Source organism: Periplaneta americana, chromosome 12 (assembly GCF_040183065.1).
Source record: "Periplaneta americana isolate PAMFEO1 chromosome 12, P.americana_PAMFEO1_priV1, whole genome shotgun sequence".
Lineage (NCBI taxonomy): Eukaryota > Metazoa > Arthropoda > Insecta > Blattodea > Blattidae > Periplaneta > Periplaneta americana.
Window position 1 is genome coordinate 42,113,913 of NC_091128.1, and position 21,284 is coordinate 42,135,196.

Consider the following 21,284-nt stretch of genomic DNA (forward strand, 5'->3'; position numbering starts at 1 on the left):
AAAACTTGTCACAGTCACTGCCCTTAGGGGTAATTTACAAGGACAAGCATCAGTGTTGAAGTAACGTTATTTAGGGTTTCTTTGTGAAGCAGGTAGTTGAATTGGGTACTCGTCAATGAACAATGCCGTGGAATTCAAGTATTGGCAATGGAATTTAGGGAAGGAAAATTCATACTACTATACACTGAAAAAAATTTGTACATAAAATTTGTGCGGAAAATACACAGAGCAAAATTAAAGTTAAAAATAATCCTTTAAAAAGTAGGGTGCGTAAAATACGCGGTGGCGCAAAGTACGCGAGCAAATACGGTAGATGGTGCACTGAGAGAGCCACTGGCATAGTTCAGGTGGTGGGATGTGTTTGTCTGCTGATCCGAGGCTGCTTTGGTTTTTTTCAATGTTTTCTTTGTTGTAAGGCGATTGTTATGTAATCACATGGTGAATCCTCGGCCTCAAATCGCCAGTACCAATTCCATCGAAGGTAAATAAAATAGCAGTTGTTTCATAACTGCATTAAAAGAAACAATGCTACTGAGGCAACAAAATTTAATCAACAGTAATGCTGTGTAACTCCTAGTGGGGCATGCTTGGGTGGATGATTACAAATTTAAGTAACTTACTCGCCACTGTATAAAAAAAATACGGTAACTTAAAACAAGGATTCGTTGATAATTTTTAATTCATATTTTTTAAAGTTAAAATAATTTGGTCGAGAACAGAACTTGGGCCATCTAGATATCTAGATGGAAGCCTAGTACTAGTGCTCGAGCCACAGATGCAGCCAAGTTGAAATTGTCATAAATGGTTTAAAATTAAACTCAAATAATATAAATGGACAAAAAATCTCTGAGGAAGAGAAGGATGTTGAGCTTAGGAGAGGAGGGAAGATGGATTTCCACACCAGGCCTTCCAATGAATTCATCACTGCTCGCTAACCCAGATTTGAACACACGAACTTCAGACAAGCAAAGTATGACCGAATCAATTAATAAGCCAGTAAGCATAATTTGAATAATGCAATAAAATCAGTTAAAGCTTACTTTAATTTAAGCGCAGATAGGACTTCTAAAGATTCCAATATAAGTTCAATGCTTTCGCTTTTGGTTAATTACAATAGTTTTGTCGTTTTCCAATAAGTCGAATTTATTATTAAATTCAATACAGTCTTCGTGGTAACTGAAATAACTTGCCATTTAATGCAGCATCATGGAACTGTTACAAGACGCCTTTGTTTCATTCACTATTAGTCTTTCTTTCTCATCATTAAAATTGTTACTGGTACTTTGCAATTACTAAAGTAATCGAAGAAAAAGAAATGAATAATGACCTAAAAGCAATGATTGTGTCTCACCTCTGTTAAATACGTTAGTTGGCACATGGACGGAACTGAAAGAGATGTTGATGTCATCCCCTCGAAAGTGTCTGTTTGGATTGCACTTCAGGTGATTCACATGATGCAGTTCTTCACCCTCTGGATCATATGCTTTGGTGCCATAATATGTGCTGTTTACATGAACGTCACCAGTGTAATACACTTTCTTGTGTAGTTCCTGAACTCTATCTGCAATGCGCTGATCAAGGGAGCACAGAGTTAGAAAAAATAAATATTTTTTATATTATACTGTATGTAGGCCTACCAACAGGGAGGATTTTAGGGCCAAACCCCTCCACCAGAGGCCAAAAGAGAAAAGGGAAAAAGATAGAAAGAAAGAATGATATTTACATCGTGTGAAAAACAACGTGATCTAACAGTAGAACACCTGTACAATCTTCCTACAACTATAGGAATATATTTTAAAATGGGTCACCAGATTCCCCCGAGAATAACATTTTAAACTTGTTAACTGACCGTACAAGAGTACTGTATCTACATAAAGAATTACCGACATAGTTCAGTCGACTAAGACCTGCCAATCAGGAGTTACACTCGGGAGCGGGTTCAATTCCCGCTTGAGTTGATTACCTGATTGGGTTTTTTTCCAATATCTCCAACCATAAGGCGAATGTCAGGTAATCTGTGGTGAATCCTTGGCTCGTCTCACCAAATACCATCTCGCTATCATCAATACCATCGATGTTAAATAATCTAGTAGTTGATACAGCGTCGTTAAATAACCAACTGAAAGAAAGTACTACATAAAGAGCAGCTGTCACCATATAGCTTAAAGTTACTGGTACCGGTACAACACGACTTTACATAAAAAAGTTGTAAGACAACATTTAACGAAGTCAATAATAATAATAATAATAATAATAATAATAATAATAATAATAATAATAATAATAATAATGAATCAATAGACAAGATGTTCTGTACACTAGGACTGAGTTCTATTATATGACTAATTCATGCATGTGACGTTCATTTCATACTACAGCCGTGATAATAAGCTAATGCATGGTAGGCTAGGTACTTATATTTCAAACTAAAACATTAGGTACTTGTTTTTATTTTACAGGTGATATTATATGATATGGAAGCAGGTAAATAATTGTTCGTTTCTCGTCCACATCAAAGCAAACATATGTTTACAATATAAGCCTAATGTAATGCCTTACACAGCCAGCAGTGTTTTGTTAATAATAGTTATAGTCGCGTCGCTGTTATTTCCAGCGTGACTCCTCCTCTTTGCTTACGCCTTAGGAAATGAAGGCTCTATAAAGTCTAGGTAGGTAGTATCGTTCGCCATTTTTGTTCTTTCGTTGCCGAGCTACCAGACGAGGAATCTATTTGCCGCACCATTAAGCATTATCATGTCGTAGTTCCTATGATAATAAATAAAACACACTGTAACTGAGTAAATAATTGAGCGGCAAATAACGTCCTCATGTGCTTTCTGCGAATGCCAACAAAAGAGCCAAAATGGCGGGCGATTATATTAAGTATTTATCGAGCCTTAGGAAGTGCATAACGTCATCAGCAGCTAATCACAAGACGCACACGTTTAAATATAGCAGACCTGCAATGTGATTGGCTGCCGAAAATATGAGCGATGGGTTATAATATTAATAATTTTCTTTTCATCTGAACTATTACTACAATATGCATTTGTATTTCTCTTCGCTCTATATGTTGTCAAATAACTATACAACAACTTTAGTTACAGTATCAAATTGTTACAGTTTTCTTTCGTTTCATATCAAACTAACGGTAACTAAGCTTGATTATGTCCATAATGTGGTCGCTTTAAATGTTAATAGGATTTTTTATTTATCAATTCAGATTGATTTATAAGATACACCAAACATAAAGGCTATATTAAACATTCAACACTGCATAGTACAGCCATCTGCTAGCTGATGATTCTCCCAAAACATGGTGGCCAACGCATGCTTCAATTGGTACCTACTCTAAACTTCTGCGCAGCCTCAGCTGCAGGAGCTTGGTTTTATCAATAAAATGTGAAATTTCACACCATACTGAATTTAAGATATCAATATGTAAAAATTTTAAAGAGACAAATTAAATACATTGTTGTCATTAAGTTTGAATAAAGTTATATTAATTAGACTAAATGCATGTAATTCCTTATTTAATTTTATTTTTATGACATGTTTAATATTTTAAAGGCATTACATAACAAATATATTTGTTTATTCATATTTATTCATACATCATACAGTACTTGCTGGCTATGGTTCACCACCACACTGCTGTATATGAGCTACCCATAACCTTCTGATTTCAAAACTTACTATTTTATTCCCCTCAGACGTGTGCTTTTCCTATGTTTTTTGTATGATATTTATACTATTAGAATCGTAACCTACAAAATGCTCATTCACGTTTCTCTGTCCTATTTAATTAAACTACCTTATTTTTAACAAACAAACAAACAAATTCGTCCCCCCACCTCCTCCATTCGCTTTAAAATCACCCATATCACTTTCAACAAAAGTCCGTAAGTCATTCTTGCATTAATAGCCATTATCTTTCATCATGCACTGTGTATCTCCTGTAGCCTACACTTTCATTTATACTTTTTTTTCTACACTAGCCTACTTTTGTTATTTTCAACTAGTTTTTTCCTACTTCCCTTTCCTTGACCATAACATTCTTTGATTTTTATTATGCTGCCACCTTTCATTTATTTATTACAATATTTTCATTTTATACCGGTACTTTAATATTATGATTCTTCACTTCATTATTTCACTACTATTTTTTTTTCACTTTATTCACACTTCCTCAGCCACTATTTCAGTTGTTCGTTGTCTCCGTAGTTTTGATCTAGAGATACTTTTTTGTTTCACAGTGTTGTTTGTAATATTTTAACACAATTCATTTTTATAAAATATAGTATTAGAGTTCGTATATGGTTTTTAGAACCTATCAACATCATTTTTAAACAATTACTATGTAAAATTCTGTTCTAAAACATGATGTCCGTTTTTGAAATGGAAATGTGCAGGTGACCATTTCTGTTATAAACTGCCATGTAGGTGTTCGTTTTCGCTTCAAATATAATTATTATTGGTATCAAAAGGGACTGTACAAGCTAATCTGTGTAATATCAGTAACTATCAAGGGAATTATAATTGAGGACCGTTTTTGCAAAACTTGCTAACTGCAAAATTTGCGAAATTGAGATTTTGGTGGATTTGTTAACATAAAGCAGGTCTCTACACGATGTTAAAGTTATCTTAGTGAAATTGAATTATTTCTCTTCATTGTAATGTGTCAAAGTGTGATGGTTGCAACTATAACCTATTTGTCTCCATTCAGTTTTTTGTGTCTCCTGTAAAATTTAGTTTTTTCAGTTAGCAAGTTTTGCAAAAATGGTCCTCAATTAAAAACTGGAAAGTGAAATAATTTTAAAGAAATTAATAAACATGTTATAGTATGAATTGATGATTAATTACAAAAACACTGAATTACAAAAATAACTATTGTCTTTTTCTTATTACAAAATTATTTTCACATTTTTAATGAAAAAATGTACATGTTCATGAGAATTAATTGGCAATATAACGTTGAAATAGCTATGTGACAGACTGAAAATTAAAATCTACTTTATGGTTATTTGATTATAACACTGAAACAGAAATAATATCCACTTTTAAACTGTCATAAAAACTAGATTGTCATCACTCAACTCCTCTTGAAGTTCAAGACATTCACATTCTCTATCGAGTGAATCTGGATCATGAAGGTTTGAACTGAGCATGTTGTTATAATACTCAAGACCTGGGATGTTTCTCCAGTTTTCTCCAAAATGTTTAGAAAGTAACTTAACCCCTTACCGCATTCTGGGACAGATATGGCACATACTGGTTTTATATTCATATAATTTATAATATAAGCATATAATATTTGAAACTTCATACTGGGACAGATATGGCACATACTCAAGAACTGGATTTGACCATATGTGACATCAGTTGAGAAAGAAAGAACTACTTAAGTTATTTGAATATTAAACCAGTGCGTGCAAGACTGTCCCATGCGATAAGGGGTTAAGTTTTTCAGGCTTTGCTGAAACTCCAAGAGAGATATCAAAGGGGTTCATTTCCGCAGGTGAGCCCTCTTCTTTACACACTGGTCTTTCGCTGCCCGCATCAATGTTGTATGCCATTTCACCTCTGACAACCACTACTGCTTTCCAGTCAGATGGTTTCCAGTCACTTCCAATCAAGTTTTAATGTTCCATATTTTTTAAATATTGCATAATAATCCCCTTTCGTTGTGATGGTTTCAATTTTCCTCAGCTCTCTTTCAATCAAACCAAACACTCGATCAGAAGGGAGGAAAGAGTAGCCTGTCACAGGATAGATCAGTTCAAGTTGTGAGATGTTCTGGGGGGCACAAATGTCTAGTCATTTTATACACATTGTTAGGACAATTACTTTTTATTTTATCCAGTGCAGCCATCTGCGACTAGAAGAGTGTCATAATTCGAAAGATCAGAAGAGTTAACTTCATTGAGTACGACAGAAGCAACTTCATTGCACGACTTTCTATCCTCACCTTCAGTCCGTCAATAAATGTCCAGATATTATCAGGGTTTAAGAAGTCTGCTGACAAACCTTTAACTACTGATAAATTGTAACAGTAGAGCTGTCTGGAATTGTAATTAAGCCATCTGGTCACTAGCCTTCGGAAGAACAAGGTTCTTTTGAACAAAACAGCCTGGAGGCTTTTGACGCAAATGTTCAAAAAAAGGATTCTGCTTGTTTTTTGTGTAATTGCAATCTGAATTTCAATCCAGCTTCCTCAGTCTCATTTTTCTCCTTCATATCCCTACTTTCCAATTCAATGTATGTGCTACGCTCAGCTACAGCTGGGGCAGAGAAATCAATGTTAAAATTCGTGCAGAACACTTTCCTGAAAAAACCTTGGGTAACCTTAACATTTTCAGGTTTACCTTCACTGTACATTTTCCAAAGTTTACGTATGTTCAGTTCTGAGGGTAGATACACACGTGAACTTTTTTCTCTTGACTAATGAGATTCTAATGCTTTAAGAGTGCAGATGAAATTCTTGACCGCATATCTTTTCAGACCAAACTTTGCTTCAATATGGTTTCCTCCTCTTGTGTCTACTGGAGTATGGGATTTAAATCTCTTAAAGACCCCTATGATTGGTTAATGGTGCCAGGACATTCAAAAATGTATTTCAACAAACCCTGATATGGTTTCCAGCCTGGTTCACAATAGTGTACTGGAAGGTTGCGGATTTGCTCGTAACTAGTTCTCTCTTTTTCCTGTTTGGGTTGGGTATCTCAGTTCGACTGTATTTCAAAATAAATGGTCTTGCTTACTTTTTTTCGGGAGTGGAATAAAAGGTTTCATGAAAATCCTTGATATTATGTCTTAGTCAGTAGCATGAATTGATAGCCAACCATATGGCCAGAAGTTGGGTACTGGGAGACCTTTGGCAGAATATCTGAACAAACAAAACAAACCCCTATTACAACTTTCCTTCAGGAACACAAAATATTAGTAACTAAGAAAGAGAGAAAATAAGAAAACAAAAAGTGCTTATAGAAATGACCTAGAACATTAAGACACTATTGTCCCGTCACTCTAATTTCCGGCAGCCAATCGCGTTGCAAGTCGCCTACATTTAAACGTGTGCGTCTTGTGATTCGCTGATTCATTTCTTAAGGCTCGATAAATACTTAATATAATCGCCCGCCATTTTAGCTCTTTTTTTGGCGTTCACAGAAAACACACGAAGACGTTATTTGCCGCTCAATTATTTGCTGAATTACATTGCGTTTGATTTATTATCATAGGAGCTACGGCATGATAATGTTTAACAGTGTTGCAAATAGATTCCTCGTATGGTATCTCGGCAATGTGAGAACAAAAATGGCGAACGATACTACCTACCTAGACTTCATAGAGCCTTTACTTTCTAAGATGTAAGCAAAGGGGCGGAGTCACGCCGGAAATAACAGCGTCGGGACTATAGTAATAAAATTATTGAGAGCCAGTCTTCCAATAATGCGTACTTTACATAAAACAAAAACAAACCAAGAGAAAATATAAGAAACCTGGTTATAGAAAAGATTGTATGAGTAGACATGATTAATATGACTTCGGAACAACTTGATAATATGCACAGTACACCAACATCGGTAGCCAACGTTGCTTGCTGGCCACTAGTCACCGGGCCGTAACGAGCCGTGTCAAACAAAAGACAATCGAAATGGTGGTAGTAAGATTCGTGACTATATCCATAAATAATTCACTCCATTAGTCAAGTGCAAGGTTTATCCAGTACAAAGGCGGTGTTTTGAATGCACCAAAAGAAAATGCACTTGTAGCAACATCTTAAAGTAGGTTATCACACCAAAATAAAGGCGGAAAAGGGTGTCTTTTAGAGTAGATATATCATTAAAATTAAGGAAAGAAATTTCCGGTTAATGTTAGCTAAAGCGTTAAGTACGTAATTATGACCGCCTTTTTTTTTTTTTTTTTTTTTTTTTTTTGTGGTTTAGAGAAAATACCTCGTCTTTTACGAAGAAAACTTTTAGTTGCCATGAAATTATTCACCACTGTCATAATATTATTGTTTATGAATATTACGAAACAAAAACTATCATAAGGGCCATGACCAACAGGATCATCTTGACTCTGCGTATGAGCGGACTTTATAAAAACCTAAACTAACCAAACCTAACCTTCGTATATGCAAGATGTGTAACCAGAGCAAGAAGGGATCTTCTTGATTTCATCTGGAATGTACACATGAAAATAAATTCAAGTAAGGATCATGCTGCCACTGCATGAGAGGTCCGCGCATCCGCCACAGCAAAACTGTTTCTGTCGCGAGCTCCTCATCTAAGTCACGTAATCTACTCACAATATTTACGCAAATACATCTTGTCGCTAGCAGTGGTGCTATCTCTCTCTCAGTAATTTCAGAACGAAAGAAGTGTGGAAAGAAAAAGTAAACAAATTTCCCCTTCTAACAATGCCACAGACCAACGTCGTCATTTCCTTATGTTGGCGACATTATGTATTTAGTTAAATTTGGTCATAACCGTAACAGCGCGGTTCAAAGCTACAATAGCGGTGAATTTTTATTAATGTACTGCCAGCACAGGAAATTAAAAACAAACACTGAAAATACCTTAGTTTTGTAGTGTGGAGTAGTAGAAACTCGATGTGATCACTAGGAAAATCGTCGTACTTGAAGGAAGAAGGCAGAGGCGTATACTGGTTAAAGGGTTTGGGCTACCGCTGACCCTATTATTACACAAAATATATCTAACAATTACTTTAATTTTAATTACTATGGTAAAACTAATAATACAAAATTATTACATTATGTTATATTATAAACTTTTTCTTTTGTAATTTCCTTGGGCTACCGCCGGTAACCCGGTAGCCCGCAAAATACGCCCCTGGAAGAAGGCGGCCATATTTCGTCGTTGTGACGTTATTTGAGGTGGAGTGGGAGAATGATTGCAGTGTCGCCAATTATGGTAATCATTCATATTATCTTACACACCTAATAAAACCTAATCTAATCTAATCTAATCTAACCTAACCTAACGTGCTACACCTATTGTAACATTCCTAACGTTTAGCACACCTGTTGTAACATTCCTCACAGTTTCATTTCGTTTGCCGATATTGGCATCCCTGCTACGCGTCTGCTGGAACTCGAGTCATCTAGTGGAAGTGAAGTGAAACTGCTATTCTGTTAATTACATTTCCGAAGTTGTTTCTGTGTTATCTGCAAGAATTATTGTGTCATTGTACTGATAATTGAAATGTGCCGTGGCTGAGATAAAAGTGTTCTAAATTGATTTACAGCGCCACAATCCCAGTGATAAACGTGTGAATATTCGTTAGGAGTCCGTTGGAAGTGGCAGTAGAGTAATAAAAATTGACCGATGTTTCTTACCTTTGTCTCTTTTCAATGTTTCGATTCCATTATTCAGGTTAAGATTTCTTCTTCCTAGCATTTTCAGACTTCATTGGTGTGACATTCCGTTCCATTTCACATTCAGATTTAAAAACCAATCTAAATTAAGCTAAAAAAAAGTACAATATTTCTTAAGGAAAGACACTACAACTTCCACTATTCCACAATAACAATCCGTGCGTTTTTAAAGCGCTTTTTTTTTTATGCCTTTGCAGCAGTAAAATGAGGGTCGAAAAAAAAAAAGCAATCAGCTGACTGCAAAGTGGTGGACAATTAATATCGGCTTCTATTACTGCAGTAATAAATTTAACCTTATAAGAACCGAACAAGTTAAATAGTTTCGACTTCCATGATAATGACATAGAATTATTATTAGTAGACGATTTTAACAATAATAAACGTTGCAAAAGACCAAAACACGCATTCCGCCATGATGGATCGTGCAGCAAACTCGTTTTTATTTACTGCACGGTTGCTGCAGCGACGGTGAAGCAAATATAATAAAAGAACGGTCTTGCTGCAGCGCTTTACGTCTTGCTTTTAAAAAAAAACGCACGGAATCCGCCATGACAGATATCTTGACACGTCATCAGAATACTATACTGTTATTGGCTTATTTGTCAGGTGTCCGCATTTGAAACAAACCTACTGTATCATGTAGGTACCGGTAGGTATCCACTTCTGAAATAGACATAAAAATAAAATGCTATAAAACACACACGGTATGTGTTCATTTTTGAAATACATAAATGCCATAACTGAAAAGAGCATTAAAAATTGTATAAGAATCCAGAGCTAACTAAATTTCTATCTGAGAGTCAGCTGTCCGCTTTGATTAGCTACTCATTTGTTCTTCCTTACTATTGCCGTTTGTACTCTTGTCTTCTGAGTTCTTTCTCTTTATGCTTTCCCTTTTTAAGCACAAGCTTCTGAAACTAACTCTTCGGTCCCTAATTTTCTCTTTTCGAAACACCGATTAATAGTTGATGGCTCGCTCACATCTCCTTCACCTATCTCACTGACCTTACTTTTCTGGCCTTTCTTTCCTGCCACTTCTACTTACAGTGAATCAATTTAATATTGGGCCAGTGTTATCCTTATTGTGTGTGCAGAATCACATTTTGAATTAAAATAAATGTATTGTAAAATACATGGATATAAATATATTGTACAATTAAAAGTAAGAAAACTGCGTTATTGTACGGTAGTCACTATGACATGGTAAAGATATTTCAGTCACAAGGAGGCATTATTTGCATTAATTCCTCGAAATACCGTAACAGTACATCAATTTAATATTGGGCCATTCAGTGTTATTATCAAATAATGGTATTCATTTCAGTCTCAGGTGGAGTGAGGTGCGAGCTCTGTGCTGTGTGGACATACAGAAGTTAACAAGAGTGATATGGGGCGAAGAGGACTCAACATTACGTTTGGGCAGCGACAAATGATTATATATCATGATGCAAGAAGTAAAAGTCAAAGACAAATAGGCAATATGCTAAATTTGCCCAAGAGTAATGTTGGAAATATTATAAGACTATACCAAAAAGTAGATAGAATACAAAGTACCACAAACAGGTCAACCAAAGAAATTAACTGATCGTGAAGAACGGTTCGTACTGAGAATGGTTAAAACTAATCCAAGAATAAGTGTACCGAAACTTGCTTCCGAATTGTTGGACAAGTTGAATAAGAAAGTAAATTCAGAGACAGTGCATTGTGTAATTAGGAAAGCAGGATACAATGGCACAGCTGCCAGAAAAGAGCTATACAAAAGTGAAGTGAATAGAAGAAAGGGAGTTCAATTCGCAAAAGAATATGTTAATAAGGATAAAAACTGGTGGAAAGATGTGCTTTTTGCGGATGAAAGTAAGGTAAATGTTTTTGGTTCTGATAACAGGATAACTGTATGGCGCAGATAAAATAACGAACTAAAAACTAAGAACTTGCAGCCTACAGTTAAACATGTGATGGTCTAAGGTGCATATCTTCAGCTGGGGTAGGGGAGATGTCCTTCATTGAGGTTAAAATGAATCAAAATGACTATCTGAATCTCTTGAAGAGCAATCTTTACAACAGTGCTGAAAAGTTGAATATTAGAGACACTTTTAAGTTCTACCAGAACAACGACCCAAAACATAAAGCTGGAAAGTAATAGAAACACTTCTCCAAAGTTCAGACTTAAATCCAATCGAAAATTGTTGGCAAGAGCTGAAAAGGGGACTGCGATAAAAAGCAATAAAGTCAAAATGTTAGCTGAAAAAGAGACTGCAGTAAGAATGGGCACTTATTGACTCAAATTATATCAAGAAAATAATTGAGAATATGCCGCAACGGTTGAGGGTCGTCATTAGAGAGAAAGGGAACCAAACTAAATACTAGGGATTAGATTTTTGTACAGGAGAGGAAACGTTTAATTTCTCTGGCCCAATATTAAATTGTGTGCATATATATTAGCTTATTTTTTCAGAGAGTCGCTTTATTTCTTCAAGTAACAGTTCGTGTTTTTTACGAAGTGAGTTTGTGTTGTCTAAATTGGAATAATGTTCTGCGCTTGAATTTCTTGCATATGTTTGCTTCAAATATCAAATAAAGACTTACAAAGTGGTAGTGCGACATTGGCCCAATATTAAATTGATTCACTGTATCTACTTTGCGGGCGGTGTACACGTGCTCTCAACTTCCCATCCGATCACTGACGTCATTCACTGTTTTCACCATTATTGCTGATTCTAACATTCCTTCATTTGTTCTCGTTACTTCTTCCTGCTCGTCTGCATTTAACAATTCCTGTCTTGTATCCCTTGTTACTCCATCTTGTCTAATGTCTTCGATTCTTACGATTTCACCTATTCTTCCTCTTTCAATTTGTTTAATTCTTATCTCCCTTATTTCCGTTTTAAAGTTATTTCTTCTTTTTTTCCATGTCTCCATCATAATTATTATACAGTGTGTCCCTTTCAAACCTCCCAGACTTTAATTAATCATTACTAACAAAGTATCGGTATGCGGAATTATGAAATGAGACTGGTATTAAAAGAAAGAGAAATTCAAAGAATTTTCATTGTCACACGCTATCACACCTCTACATGTACACCATTGGTAGCAGAATCAATATCAAGTCTGTATTTGAATGCGTTCCACGTTCTGTCCAATAATGTCCAGATTTTGTACTGGAGTCGCAAACACATGGTCTTTTCCATAGCTCCAGAGGAAGAAGTCCAGTGATGTCTGGCGAACGTGGTGACCACCAAATTGGTCTGCCACATCCAATCCAGCGATCTGGGAAGGTTTCTGTCATCTGGTTTTAATTGTTCAATAATTTGCACCTTCTAGGGGTACAAACGAAGTTGCTTATGAAGCACTCGATGCACAGTTGATTCAGCATATTGAACTGCCGGGATGCATTGTGAAATCCTGGTCTAATTTCTTCAATCTTCTCTTCTGAGACACGTCGACGAGAACCTCCAGATTGTTTGTTCACACTTTCAGTCGCCAGAAACTTCTCACACCATGCCTTAATGGTTTTCCCATCAGGTGCATTTCCTCCATATCCTCTCTGGTAATTTCTTTGAACTGTAATTACTGATTTTGTCTCTGAAAACCAGAAAACAGTTTGTGTGCGTTGCTGCGGAGTCGCCATTTTGTTTTATGGCATTGTTGCCCAACATATGACAGATGAATTACTTCAAACAAATGAAATAACAATTCTTTGAGTTTCTGCGGAGACGCAATTTTGTTTTATGCCATTATTGCCCAACATATAACAGATGAATTAACTTCAAACAAATGAAATTACGATTCTTTCTTAATACCAATCTCATTTCATAATTCTTCATACTTTCTTAGCAATGATTAATTAAAATGTGGGAGTTTGAAAGGGACACGGTGTATATTATATTGCTATCAAATAGCCGATACAACAAAATACTTTTTAGCACGACAGGTTAGGCATCCTTACACAAACCTTATTTTACATACAAGTGTTTAAATTATTTCTTCATTCTTGTAATTTTAAATAGTTCAATTCTGTTAACTTGTGAATTGATTTATATATTTATTTTACTATAGGCCTACTATATTAATATATGCACTTCACATTTTACAAATTCACTTTCAACTATATTTAACGTTATAACCTACAGGTATTTTATTTTGGTTCACTTTTGATTAAACTAACGCTCAACAATACAGCCCATTCATAGAACACTAATATAGCACGGAGTTGTAGCGAATCGATACCCCCTCCCCGGTCCCCCCCCCCAAGTTTACGAGTTGAGGTTATAGCCATGCCGTTAGACTCGTTAGAGGCTTGTGGCTACAAGGCTCGTCTCACTTTGAACTCCGATCCTGGAATGACTGCCAACAGCGAACTTAATATGTGGAAGGATAGGAGTTAAAGTTAAACCAAGTGTTACGATACATCGTTATTACAACTTAACTTATAGGCTAATGTTAATAAGGTATAATAATTCAAATTCTTTTGTGTAAGATAAGCCTCAAAAGCCTATTAAGCGCTTCGCCACTGGCTAAAGGTATACATAAATAACAGCGTATTAATGCGAGAATTGTACATTATAATTTTGTAACGTAAAGCTCCATCTATTGAAAATCTCTCTGATATTTGTTGTGTCACACTTCTAAGATTATGGTGGCGTCACCTACCGCGTAAGCGCAGAAACTGAATGAGAACAGTAATAGTTATCATTAGGAGGCGGATGTTGATGAAAAGTCATCTTCTTATTTTTCACATTAGGACGATGCCTATTAATATAGACATCCTTTCTATGTTCATATTGTAAGTTTTTATTACTAAACAACAATGTAATTTTATTATTTCAACAATTACTCTTCACTTTCTACAATTTAATTCCACTCCCGTCAACAATGGGATTTGCTCTCCACGCAGTAACACAGTATTCGTTAGTGCACTCCACAGACGACAATGTCAATTTACATGGACTATTACGAACAACAATGAACTGTTAATCTTAACTAATATTCACAAAGCACTATTTACAACACAGAACTGTCAGTTCTCAGTTCACAGCTCGTTTGTCTTGGCTAGTTCTTCTAGCTCAGTCACTCGCGTTCACAGAATCTCGAACCCCAGACCATCAGAGACGATCCATTGAACTTCGAACTCAGGTCCCCCAACTGCGGTCCACTGTACTCGAACTCCGGGCTTCAGGCTCCACAGTTACGGACACAACTCAAGTCGCGCTCTGGTCTCGAAGCTGGCTTCACTGCTACACAAGACTAACTCGCTTACTGTCCAAATCTGCCTGTAACAACACTGGCTTACTGACTGACTGATTGACTGACTCGCGTTCACTTGCGCGTTGTATTTATAACTAAGCCATAGTTTCTGGAGAGTTCGCGGTCGGTCGACAGATGTCTAGAAGATAACGGCTATCCAGACTTCTCTGGATCTTTCTCCTCACTCCACTCTACTCCCTAAGCCACAGCACATGCCACAGGAAACAGATGCGCGCGCAACCTCCGCGCCGGCCGAAATACGGCCGACCTAGCCCTTCCTCCGTCGGTCGTGAGATCGAACCTCACGTGGCCGTCACAATATCAACTTACAAGAGTAATTTCTTATATTGTATTTCTTGCATTTTTTGACGTTTTTGAAGTAATAGGTCATTGTCATATTTTTTCGGCATTTTTTATCATTTTTAATACTTTGAAAAACTTTTAGATCATTTGGAATACATTTTACTTTCTTCTTTACCGATAGGTCTGTTAAATCATTTTCTAAGCAAATAGATCAGTAGTAATTACCTATTCAATAAGTGAGTAACAGTGAAGTTTGAGTTTTATAGTTTGGAACAGACTCTAAAGTCCATCCCTCATTCCACTGAAGGCTTCACTTCACAAAACGGAAGAAATATAAAATGCTTGACAACAGCTTAGTTTAAGTGAGGGCTTTGACCGCTACTGTTCTTTTGTCGATACGAGGGTGTCTTTAGAATTTATGTTTCGAAGGGGGGGGGGAACTTTCACCGTATCCTGGACAGGACATTGTGTCCTCCACATGGTTAGGAAGGGATATCTACTGTAGTAGACAGTATTTTTAACACAAAAATTACAAGAATGCACGGTGCGTCCACAATTTGTTTTGTCATTCACACTCCCTCATCTGGAAGCTGGTAACCAAAGTGAAGCGCGGAAGGAGGAGACAGAGAATGAAGGCACTGACATGGACCACCCCTGATTGAAACACATTGTAAACCCTCATTAAAATATATAGTTTTCCCTTCCTTCATCTTAGCCAAATTCCAGGAAGTTGCCTCCTCTCTCCGAGATTTTCAGGGCAGTCATTGAAATAAGGTGACTAATTTTTAAGAAGTTGTGGTGCGAGTACGGTGAATAATATTTAAATGTCATTTTCTTTTAATTTCATGTCATTTTTCCATTAGTTTAGAGGCATTTTAATGATAATTTTAAGTAGATTTTTAGGTCATCAACATCTAGTTATCATCAATCTCCTTGTCAGTCGAGATGTGGACGACACAGCATAAAAGTGCAGTCGTGCTCTGGTTTGCACGTGTTCAGCGTACTTTATTTCAAAAACAAGGAAAAATCCTGAAAAGCATGTGACCGAAGAGACTGCGGATCAGGTGCGTCAGTGATTCGCTAGAAGCCCCTGTAAGTCAATCACACAGGCTAGCAGGGAATTGCAAGTTCCTTGTTCAACAGTTCACGACGTTCTTCATAAGCGTCACCGCTTGCGTGCTTGCGATCTCAAACTCCATCATCTTTAACCAGACGATTGCTACAAATGAGCTGATTCTGAGATTCGTCATCTCGATGGAAATCAGCACGCACTGCACTTTACGCTGCGGCGTCCACATCTCGACTGACAAGGAAACGACCGGTATTGCCAACACATAAATTGTGTCCTAGTCAGTCTAACATCTGAAAATTCGTCAGAATCTGTCAAAATTAAAAATTAATAAATAAATAATAATAATAATAATAATAATAATAATAATAATAATAATAATAATAATAATAAAAGACCCACTCAATATATCAATATATAAATAAAAAGTAAATTTTAACAAGCTTACTTACCAAACTTAAGATAATTCATTCACCTCATCTGCAGGATTGTTCAAAGAAAAAGTAAAATCCCCAAATATTAAACAATTAAAAATGACAGCAGCTAAAAAAATCAAAAGACGATGTAAATCGTAATCTCCGCCCGAAAATCCGTCACCCGTGAAAGCCATTCTTTTCCCACCCGCTATGTTGAAATTCCATCCGCATTCCGTTTCCGCTCTTGCGCAGCAGGTAACACAACAATGACCTTACAAGTGCGATAGAACAGATTTCGAGAGATTTTCTATCGATTGCGATTTACGTTACAAAATTATAATGTACAATTCTCGCATTATACGCTACTATTTATGTATAATTACTTTTAAGTCCGGTCATTCTGTATACAAAATGTGCAGCGACTGATAATCTCTTTGGTATTTTATAGGCTAAGTAAAATCTATTGAAAAATATCTTTTTTTTTTTTCCTTACCTCAATTGCACTAATCTTCATTAGTGTTAGATTGTAAATGGCAGTGGCAATTTCCTCAACAAGAGATCTGTCATTCTTCACTTCAACCCTGAACTGTTTGCTGTAATACTAGAGAAAAGCATACAATGTATTACTTCAGTCATTGTACTACGGAAATTTTATCCTGGGTGTTCAGTTCAAAACGTGTCTTGGCTCGCTGTATGCCGTCATGTGGCTAGCTGATGAGCCTAGAGAATTCAATCTTCCTACACTTCCGCAGCTCAGGTGTATAATCTAAGAGGCAGAGAAGTTGGCTAGCAAGTACGGCGTTCATTCTGAAGAGTACGTACCGATACGTACGGTAACGCCGGTAGTGGCAGGAATGTGAACTGTTTGGAAATACATACTGTCGGGATATGGGGAGAGGGTTAAGACGATTACTTACGTATTTGTTGACATTAACTTCGACGGTCAACATGGACACGGAGCATTTGATTTGTGTTTTGGAATGTTACCGTACGCAACCGATGATAACAAATACCCTGCGTACGACTTGCCGGCGCAAAACACAGTTCGAAAGAGGTTATGGTAGCACACAGACTGTACAGACCGCCATCTGTTGCTACGACGTTCAAGTTATACCGTACACGTTCTCAAGTTCAGATTGAAGAACGCCTTAAATAATAGGCAACTTCTCTAACAAATAAGTTGAAAGTCGCTTCAAATCGGTGACCCAACAACAGTGACGTCATGACACACTTTGAAATGAACACCCAGTAGTTTGAGCAATTTGACAATGTTGCTTGTACTACGATAGTCGTCAGAGCCAACTTCAGAGATTCCCGGCAGGAGTCGGGTAGGGAAACAAAACCAACCAGCTCGAGGTGAGGTTCTGCTGCCATTTCTTACGGGATTTAGGATATTCTACTGATCGTCTACGACAGCGTTTCTCAAACTATGGTCCGCGGACCACCTGTGGTCCTCGAGGTCTGCCCTTGTGGTTCTTCAAAAAAGACAGAAGAAAAAATAAAATTCAAACGAATTGCGTATCACACTATAGTTGAAAATCTCAGAGTTTGTAAATGACACATGGTAATCGCCTTTCACTTTTCCTCCCAGTACTGACATTTTATTAATTTTATTATCCTACTCGTCTATCGAATTCTCACTCTACTCTCAGCAACAAAAGAGGGATTTAAAGCACTATGACCGTGGTGTTCCTCGCCATCTTTTCTCTGCATGTCTGGTGCCGTACCTGTAACCCAGCCAGGGACCACCCGAATCCATAACAGAGGACCAAAGTACCGAACCTTTTCACGTATTTATGACTTCCTTAATAGTTTTGCCGACACCCAGTCTGCACTTTGAAATGGTAACGTACTGTACGTCGTACACCAATAATAGAACATGCCAAATTGCATCTTTACTTGTTGAAAATCGGGCCTCTTTCTGCATTAATTTTTTTTATTTCTGTTTTTGCAGATGACGATATAAGAAATTTTAGACTCAGCTTTTTTTTTTTAAATCCAGGCGAATCAGATCCAGAAATTCAAATTAGGATACTTTTCTAATTATATTTTCTGCAGTCAATCACAAGTAACTTATAACAAATTCTGTGCATTGTTGATTCTTGTCTGTTAGCAGTTACTTGTTTGAAATCCTTCTTATGTGCTACACGCTAGTAGTTGTCTATGTCTCTGTTAAATAGTGCCTATTATACATCTTCGTAAAGAAAGGAACGCTTCATTTAGGCAGTGCTAATAGTTCAGAAGCTGTGTGTGAAGATATTCTGTGATTCTAGTGTCATTAAAAACATATCTAGTCCTAGTGGTAGCTGTTCAAAGAAAAAATATTTTCGTAAATAAGACAAGAGTTATTTTGAAGTTGGATTTACTTGGTTGGCAATGAGAGTGAACCAAAACCTCGATGCGTTGTTTGTTACGAAGTGCTTTCAAACGAGTGTATGAAACTCGCGAAATTGAAACAGCACTTAGAGACGAAACACGCAAGTGTAAAAAGTAAACCTATAGAATTACAGTATTAATGTGAGTACCAACATTTATTTATTTTTTTAATTTATAAGTTAAAGATTATCCAAATTCTAATAGACTTCAATTACTAAAAAAAAAAGAAAATGAATTTCTTCTATTAAGATTAACTTATTTAGTTAATACTAATAAAAATAAATTGAATACATTAATTTTAATTAATTAATTAATTCTATTTTAAAATATAAGTATACTGGTATTAAAATATGCTACAAAAATGATAAAAGGGAACAAGAGTAAGGTGGTCCGTGGAACTGTTCTGACTTAAAAAAGTGGTCCCCACTTCAAAAAAGTTTGAGAAACGCTGGTCTACGAGAACACAACCAGGATTTGACATACAACAGTGAATCAAACTGATGCAGCAGAGCAAGGGTAAAAATCAAAGTAAATCACCCCCTTCACAGGCCATGGAGTCCCACAAGGTGGCGAGAGATTAACGCTCCCACCTGTACAGACAAAGGTGTAGTAGTGATGTAATTATTACATGCTCGCCGCTTTCACTCCAAGGAATTGCCCCAGGTACTCATTTGTTAGAGGCTGAGTAGACCCCAGGGCCATAAAGTAACCGGAGGGATTAGATCAGTGAAGAAAATTCATGACCCTTTCGGAAATCCAACTAGCGATATTCTGGCTTGCAGAGTTATTCCTTAACCTCGACGCTAAGAAGAGGAGTGGTACACTTAATTAATAATAATTAAGTCGGCAATATGTTTTGCCAAAAGGGTACTTGTGACTGCAGTTAAAATTTCGTTTATTGAATTGAAGCTGCTATCATGTTAACATAAGGCAAAGGAGAAAGATCATTCAGTTTATTTAAAATGTTTAGCCTATTATGCGGGCTATCGAGTTTTCTCATTACTAGGCCTACTCGATTTGGAGCCCAAAGGATAAGCAAGACACGGGAAAAAGTCCTTACACGATTACATTAAATTCTCCCATAAATCACTTAAATAAATATTAAGAATTAAATATTTATATAGCTTAGAGAAAATGTGACAGTCAGTATAACTAATGATATAATAGCTTACAGTGGATTGTCCTGGTTTCTTTTCCAGTTCAGTGAATCCTGCGATATGGCCCAACTCCCATAATCGCTTCCCCAGTCGATCGGCCCAATCTTGCACCCTGGGAAAACAAGATATTTCTATTAACAGTATGTTATGATTTTCTCTCTCCTCAAGCTGGATGAGAAATGATCACCAATGTTACTATATTGAAAATGTATATATACAAGTTGTAAACTCCAAACGATAAATTTTCAGGACATAATGGGCTGAAAAAATGACAACGGAGCCAAAAAAAAATCTGTCTGAATACCTCATGAATAGATGTACACACATAGATGCTTTAAAGGAAAGCTTGCAAACAAAAAAGTATCTACCAATATCAACAGTGCACAGTGGGCCAGAATCTCAATCTAGTTCGAAAAAAAAAAAAAAAAAAAAAAAAAAAAAAAAAAAAAAAAAAAAAAAAAAAGAACTAACTGCCGCTCTCGCTCGCTGTGTTCGTTGCATTTCTCTTTCGAGTCTTGTCTCGTAACTCTCGTGCGCTTCGAGTCTCGCTCATCATTCTCGAAATAGCATTTGATCGGCGTGGAAAGATTTCGTAACTTTGAATAACATACATCATTTAAATAAATAACATTATAAATGTTTAAATGGGACAAAAAGACAAAACAGAACAGTTATCAAAATGTTCTGGTTCTCTTATATGATATTACCTATAGTTATATAAATATAAAAAAACAATTCTCAAATAAATTTGCATTTCTAAGAAACACAAAACATAACGTTAAATGAAGCGTTAATATTTTCTAACTTGAGATTGTACACTTGATCTCAAACATACGAAAAGAAAATTCCTAGCCTTTTAATAAGGGCCTAGTAATTAAATAAAGATTGGGGAACGGATTATTATACTCGTATACTGAAAGGTAGAGATGATGTTTCAAATAGGCTACTTGATTGTTTATACATATATAACAGTTGCCAAAGTAGACAAAAGTTCAGTCTGACATAAACAACTGTGGCGATTCAAGGCTGCTTGACGTTCGAGAGTTGATCACTACGGAAGTCCCGATGTCTTAAACACTCACAAGCAGTGTTTACGTCAACGACGCTACAACATTGTCGTGCGGGTTTTCGGCTTTGCGGGCGCTGTTAGTCTTGCTTTCTCGATCGCTGTTCAACTCTAGTTTCTACACTGAACTGTAAACATTAACCAGATATCTGCACTTCAGAAATACGCAACGCAGAAAGGGATGCGGAAAGATTAACAACAGTAAATACATTGCGAAAGTAGATGATTGATAAACATACGGGCAGTCCGCACC

At 36.5% G+C, this 21,284-nt stretch overlaps 1 protein-coding gene across 2 annotated transcripts in view; it reads right to left on the reverse strand.

Annotated features, from left to right (window-relative positions):
• LOC138710339 (voltage-dependent calcium channel subunit alpha-2/delta-3-like) overlaps positions 1-21,284 on the reverse strand; it is a 107,392-nt gene that overhangs the window by 64,574 nt on the left and 21,534 nt on the right. For both annotated transcript variants that reach the window (XM_069841153.1, XM_069841154.1), the window contains 3 exons: positions 19,981-20,077; positions 16,926-17,033; positions 1,352-1,571 (listed from right to left, as the gene is read on the reverse strand). In XM_069841153.1, coding sequence (XP_069697254.1) covers positions 1,352-1,571; positions 16,926-17,033; positions 19,981-20,077 — 425 coding nt within the window. The remainder of the gene's footprint in view (positions 1-1,351; positions 1,572-16,925; positions 17,034-19,980; positions 20,078-21,284) is intronic.